Raw genomic sequence first — 6934 nt, 5'->3', positions numbered from 1 at the left:
CGCTCTACGGGCCCCACAGCACGTTACATCTGGGTTTTACGTAATGTCCTCGTGATTGAGACTGTGTTTCAACATTTGTGAGTGTGACACTACTGCATACTTTGAACCTCGGGAACATTTCAAGCCGTGTTGATGGCGACAAATAAACGATCGTTTCAACATAAAGTCGGGACGTTGCCGACCGGGTTTGTGGCATTTTAATCCTGATCGATAACATTGAAAACTGAACATAAAGAAATGTGAAGTCACATTAAAAACATACGTTGCCAACACGCTTTATTTCCAAGCTGATATTAGCATTTAGCATTTAGCTGCATCGGCTACATTTTGTTATTGAAAGTCTAGTTTTGTTTGGGATGACTCTCCCAGTAACCTTATATATATGTGTGTGTGTGTGTGTGTATGTGTGTGTACGTATCTTTTCCCCTTTAATTCATGTGCTAACATGCAGTGAAGCTAAAGACAGCGTGGCATTGTGGGTAACAAAGTTCCCAAACAAATCATGTCCAGTGGATTTATTCATCACTGACTGCAGCATGTGGCTCCAACCACAGAGCTGCTGAATTCATGAAACAACAGACAGCACACTTCACTGACCTCTCTCTCTCTCTCTCTCTTTCTCTCTCTCCCCCTCTCTGTGTCTCTCTCCCTCCCTCCCTCCCTCCCCTCCTCTCCTCCCTCGCTCGGGTTTGAGGAGATCTCTCTTGGAGCTGGAGAGGAGAGGTTGGCCGTCTCTCTCCTCCAGCAGCCGCCGGGCTTCTCTGCAGCCTCCCGCCGCTTCATCATGGATCTGTGGACTAAAACACTCGCTGGGATTATCGCTCAGGTCTTCCTGCTCCTCTGCAGCTCGCACGGGACAACCGGAGAAGGTGAGCCGGCTGCGCGCTTTTACACTTTCCTCCCCGGAGGAGACGGAGCGAGTCCGGGCAGCGCAGACCCGGAGGGGCGGCTGCAAAAACCTGGATAAAACACCACTTGTGTTTTCTGGATTTAGTGATAGACTCAAATGTTTGTCTTGTATACTTGTTTTGTAAATTAGGATAAAGTGCAGGAATTTCTTCCACCCTGCATCGGTGGGATTTTGCGCGTCGCAGTTACGCATCAGCTTTCGGCTGCAAAGGAGAAATAAGGAGCGTTTGAGTGATTTGATGTAAATGATGATGTTTTAATTACCTTACTTACAAGTTCTGGATTAGATCCAACAGCTGTCTTCTCGCTTCAAACGAATTGTTTAACCAAAATCCTCCGTTTTTTTAATGAGCTGTGTATTTACTTAATCAGTTAATGACCACATCTCCCTCGTGGGAATCTCTAGATGCTGGAAGACACTTTTTAATCTTAGAGCCAAAAAGATCCATTTCACTGTGACCCCTAAACTGTGTGAGAAGGAGCCAGTTCATCCACCGTGCGCGTAAAAACAACGTTATCGCTTTTGTTTTTCTGGTTAATTTGGCGCTCGGCGCAGCGTGATGAGCAGCCTGGGACTGAGCCACGGTCCTGCTGGCGCTCTCCAGCGCGCAGGCACAATGTGGAGGGGATGTGTGTGAGAGAGAGAAGAAGAGGAGGAGGAGGAGGAGGAGGAGGAGGTAACCTGTGCAGATTGGAGAGGTTAGGATGAGGATGAGAGGAAGCTGGTTGGATGGTCTGACCTCTGTGATGGAGAAAATAAGTTATTTCCTGTCAGATTTGTTGGTTTGGCTGAGCTGTGGATGTGCAGGTGTGTGTGTGAGAGAGAGAGAGAAATCCAAGTGAGGAGATGGAGAGAATCCAGATGAAGGGAGGAAAGAGGCTGAGATGAATTGTGATGAGCCTGAATGTGAGCAGATGGCTGTAAAAGTCCTGTTTTCTTCCTCCTTTTCACAGCTTATTGATTTGCAACCCGATCCTCCCCTCGATTCTCCTCCTCTCTGCTTTTTTTGTGTGTGTTTTCATCTGCTTTCTTTTCCTTCTCTGATCTACAAACCTCTCTGTTCTGTGACCACGTTCTCCCTTTCCGGCGTCCTCTTCTCTTCTTCTCTTTCATCTGCCTGACGCTCATCACTCTGGTCCTCATCTGTGTGACGGGCCGTCTCTCGCCCATCACATCATCGTGAAAGTGTCATACGAAGCCACGTGCAGGGTAATGATTGAGATCTGATGCTTTCACTGCGGTGTAATGGAAAGTCAGTCGGCTGTAAGACAGTTAGAGAGAGCCAAGAGACTGATCGCTCCTTCCACAGTGGGACACAAGAGATGATGTGAGGAGGAGGAGGAGGAGGAGATCTGTAGTTCTTCCTTCCTGAAAGAAGCATCGACAGCTCACCAAAAATATCTGACTTCTCTCCTCACTCTTTCTCTCCTGCCTTCTCCTTTCCTGTCTCTTTGCCTCCCCGCTGTTTCCCTCCTGCAGCCGTTTGCTCTTCTTCTCCCGGCTGCTTCTGACTCAGATCTGCTGTCTTTTCCCCTCCCATCGACTCGTCCTTCAGCTCGCTGTGTTTTTCTTTCTCTCCTCTGTTCTCCTCCTGCTGTTTGCCGTCAGCCTCTGTCCTCCTCCGTTTCTCCAGCTGTCAACAGACGCATCTCTCCCGGCTTTGCTTCCCGTCCCTTCTTCCACGCTCGCTGAGTATTCCTGTCGCTCCTTTTCACCCGCAGCTCTGCCCTCCCGCTGCATCCGAATCAGAGCTGCCGCTGCGTCGCTTGATCCGTCCTCCCTAAATTCCTCCCTTTTACCTTCTCCCGCACGGGTTTCCTCCTGTTTCTCCGCTCCTAATTTATCCCTCTCTCCGGCTGTACTTTCTCCTCCTGCTCTTTCCTTCTTCAGGGGGATTTGATGTTTCTGTCGTTACCCCCCTCTGTGCGGCTTACAACTTGGACTTTACCCATAAGGGGATTTTCAAGACCCAAACCAATGCTAATGCTTCCGTTTCCTTCCTCTTGATTTTATCCCTGTCAGAGTGTGAAAGACTCTGAAACAGCATTTAGTCCACAACAGGACAGTAAAACCCCGACAGAGGCCTCGGGGAGCAGCTTTTCCCTGCAGGTTGTCTCAGTCGTCACCGCACTGAAGGTTTAAAGATCCAGCGTGAATGATTTAGGGAGATATTATAGCAGAAATTGAACATAATATTGATGATTATGTTTTAATTAGTGTACAGGATAATCACCTGAAACTAACAAAGGCGTGCTTGTGTTTCTGCAGATGTAGGCAGGGATGCTATCAGCCAGGCTCTGGCTGTAACTCCATTTTCACCTCTCCAGGAGTTGCTGCTGCATGTATTACCTGTGACCTGCACTGTATATTACTGCCAGGTGGCGACCATATACACATATATAATATATATTATATATTATCCTCTGCCCAGACTGCATTCACTGTCTTTTGTCTCTGCTGCTCTCGCTCCATAGACATCTTTTTCTCGGCGTGTTTGTTTATTACAACCAGGAAATAAGATTTCTTTGACGAAAGTCTGCTGAAACAACCAGAGCGCAGATGGTGAGGTGACTCTGTTTGTTTCGCCTGATTTTACTTCACCTTTTGGTATCTGATTTGTATGCTAGGTACCTCAACAGGAGGGTAGCGACTGCATGAAGCGCTTCTATGGGTACCATCCAGATCTTTTGATAATGGCAGTGTAAGCCAATGTGAAACAAACCTGCTGCTCTGTGGAAAAGCAGTTTCAGAATCAGCCTTGTACATCTACAGAGGGAGCAGCTCCTCTTCCTTCTTTGTCCTGGTGAGGTTGAGAGCGAGCCCTCAGGAGGAGCGCCAGGCTTTGAAGCTAATACGACGTAACGGCTGAACCATTTAATGACAGCGTCACATGGTGCACTGAGCTATTACTTCATTTTATTCCTGTTCAAGTTAGCCGGGCGATAAACACGAAGTTAGCCGACTCACCCGGCGGGAGTCTCCAGTGCAGAAGATCCAGGTCGTATTCTAGCCGGGTCACTTCATCTGACACTGTACCCTCCTGACTCCTCTTATTGAATACACGGCTGTGACGAGGGGTGTTGAGTAGTTTGCAGTCTGCAGCTTATATACCACAATATGTCACTGGAGTTGTGGCTGGAGAGAAACAACAGTGATAAGTATTGAATGTTTTATTAAAAGCTGATATTAAGCTCAGTCGTCTGTTTGTTCTCCGGCTTCAGTTACAATCTGTGGTTCTGTCACTTGGTATCAGTTTCTCTTTTTCTGCCTTTTCTATCCTCTCTCTCTCCTCCGTCTATCTCTCTGTTTGTCTCGGCCGGCCCGACCCAGCAGCACACTCATCATGCACGGACCATAAACCACAGCGGCACAATAAGTTAGCCTGCAGAGGCGGTAGGGATCCCAGCCGCCGGGTTCTCAGGCTCCGCCTCGCTTCTTCCTTCCCTCCCCGCAGACACGCTCACCGTTCATTATGGAGGTGGTACTAAACGACAACAAAGTAGATATACATATTTTAACAGCCACAGATGGCGCTCCGATGACTTGTTAGCCGGAGGAGCGGAGCGCTTGGGGTTTATGTGATGAGATTCAAGGAAGCCAGCGTGTGAAACAGCAACCCGCGGGGGCGGCGGAGTCACTGAGCGTTTAATCGCCTTCTGATATTAACAGCGTGATAGAGTCACTGTGTGTTTTGAAATAACTTTGTGCATGAAGAAAGTGGAATAAAGCAGGTGGGGCCGGTGTTTTTTATGGAGACTTTGATTTAACCGGAAGCTGTGATCGGACGGCAGATCTCTCGTGGGGAAAAGGAAACAACTGGTTGGTTCAGGTGTTGATTTTAAGGAGGTATGAATTGAGTTTTCTGGCCACTTTAAGGGACTTGTTCGCTTGTTCGTTTATTTAAGTGATATTCCGGTGTAAGTTTAATCCATGGTCTAACACACAGTGAAACTGTGTTAGACTCCCTCTCGAGAGATCAAGTTAGCAGACCGCTAATTTACAGAGTTTTATCAACCTCAGAAACGACCGCACGATAACAATACACTGCAGTAAATGGATCCAAATATAAACCGCCACCAAAAAGCCACAAATAATGCTCAGAACAGCACCAAACTTCAGCAACAGTACAAATAGGGTCTCAGCACATAGTCCGGGGCATCTAACCTCCGCTAGCTTAGCTGGATTTCTATTGGGAAGCTAAAAACAGATTTCAACTCTCCTCCATCAGCTTCCGGGTCGGGGAAGTCCTGACGCGACGATTACCGAGTGCGGTTAGAAATGCTCAATTCTGTTCTTTTCCCTGTCCGCTCTCGATAATAACTGTTATAAACTGGCAGGTAAGACACATGTAGAGTGCAGTAGAGTTCCACGGCTCATGGATGAAAATGTATGATTATGACTCCATGGAAAAGCAATCAAAGTTCATATGTGTCTTACCTGCCAGTTTATAACAGTTATTATCGAGAGCGGACAGGGAAAAGAACAGAATTGAGCATTTCTAACCGCACTCGGTAATCGTCGCGTCGGGACTTCCCCGACCCGGAAGCTGATGGAGGAGAGTTGAAATCTGTTTTTAGCTTCCCAATAGAAATCCAGCTAAGCTAGCGGAGGTTAGATGCCCCGACTATGTGCTGAGACCCTATTTGTACTGTTGCTGAAGTTTGGTGCTGTTCTGAGCATTATTTGTGGCTTTTTGGTGGCGGTTTATATTTGGATCCATTTACTGCAGTGTATTGTTGTCGTGCGGTCGTTTCTGAGGTTGATAAAACTCCGTAAATTAGTGGTCTGCTAACTTGATCTCTCGAGAGGGAGTCTAACACAGTTTCACGGTGATTTAGACCATGGATTAAATTTACACCGGAATATCCCTTTAAGTTGTTGAACACCAAACAGTTGCTGGTTCACATCTGGTAGATATGAAACAACATCAGTATCCATTTGGAGTCATGTTTACTCGATGAAGTTAGGATTTTGGATCATTCCTCAAAAGCTGATGGAGACAAAAGCCGGTCTGACTCTTAAAGAGATGAATGCTCGACTGTGTTCACCCAGCTTGTGTCTAAATTTGTCACTCTGCCGTTTGGAAAGGTGGCATAAAGAGTCTGCTGCCTGCTGCTGGAGAGGGTTTGATGAGAGGGAAGTAAAACAGTTGTGAACCATTAGAAAATAAATAAAAGAGCTGAGAGACGCTAAAAACTTAGGACCTGAAATATAAATATTGAATGGTGAAGCTTTATAGAGAACACTGAAATAAGATTTGTGTGTCGGTCCCTCAGTGAAAAAGAGGAAAGGCTTCTTTCCATTGTAACAGTTTTGCACTTCAAGAATCATACTCCAAGAAGTCCATTGTGAAGACGAGTGGGAGCTGCAGAAAACAGACCAGCACTCCACACAGCCTCAGGACAAGTTGTGCTCTGAATAAAGCAGGTGGCTTTCATCGGACTCGGTCCACAAACAAAGTCAGTGAGTCTAAACTTCTTTGTGTCATCACCGAGGTTTTCTTAACAACCAGTTATCAGTCGAAGTCTGGCTGCTGTGTAAAAGAAGTCGATGAACTGTTGCAATAAATGCACCAGAAGTGAAAATGATGTCTTTTCATGGTGGATTGGTCCTTTTTTAAGTTTTACTCCAGTAAACTGAGGCTTTAATTTCTTCATGCAGACGAACAGCTGCGCATGAATATCACGCATTGATTTGCAACTTGATTGAGGTTGTAGAATACATTTTTCCTCTGTTTAAAAAAAAAAAAGTTTGGCTCCTTTGGGCAGCTGTACACCAATTTGCCGTTGAGTACAAGGTCACCATTTTTAAAATGAGTACCTCTAATTGAGTCGCTAAGATGTCAGAGGTGGAAAATTGGATTTGTATTAAGACCGAGACGGAGAGACGACTAGCAGCTCTGTGAGGCTGAACTCAGGGACGTGGTGGTTTTGAGCTAAATGCCATGTTTAGCATGTTAACGTCCCTGAAATGACGATGCCAACAGACTGACGCTGAGCAGGTATAATGTTTATCATGGTGACC

At 46.4% G+C, this 6934-nt stretch overlaps 1 protein-coding gene across 1 annotated transcript in view; it reads left to right on the top strand.

The window, feature by feature from the left end:
* The first annotated feature begins 658 nt into the window (after positions 1-658).
* Positions 659-6934, top strand: part of LOC115572765 (contactin-associated protein-like 4) — a 115901-nt gene continuing 109625 nt past the window's right edge. The window contains 1 exon segment of the mRNA XM_030403200.1: positions 659-869. Within this exon segment, the coding sequence (XP_030259060.1) occupies positions 785-869 (85 nt within the window). The 5' untranslated portion in view covers positions 659-784.

The sequence above is a fragment of the Sparus aurata genome, chromosome 21 (genome assembly GCF_900880675.1).
Source record: "Sparus aurata chromosome 21, fSpaAur1.1, whole genome shotgun sequence".
In the NCBI taxonomy this organism is placed as follows: domain Eukaryota; kingdom Metazoa; phylum Chordata; class Actinopteri; order Spariformes; family Sparidae; genus Sparus; species Sparus aurata.
The sequence above is the reverse complement of the archived record's forward strand: the minus strand, read 5'-3'. Positions and strand labels throughout refer to the sequence as shown.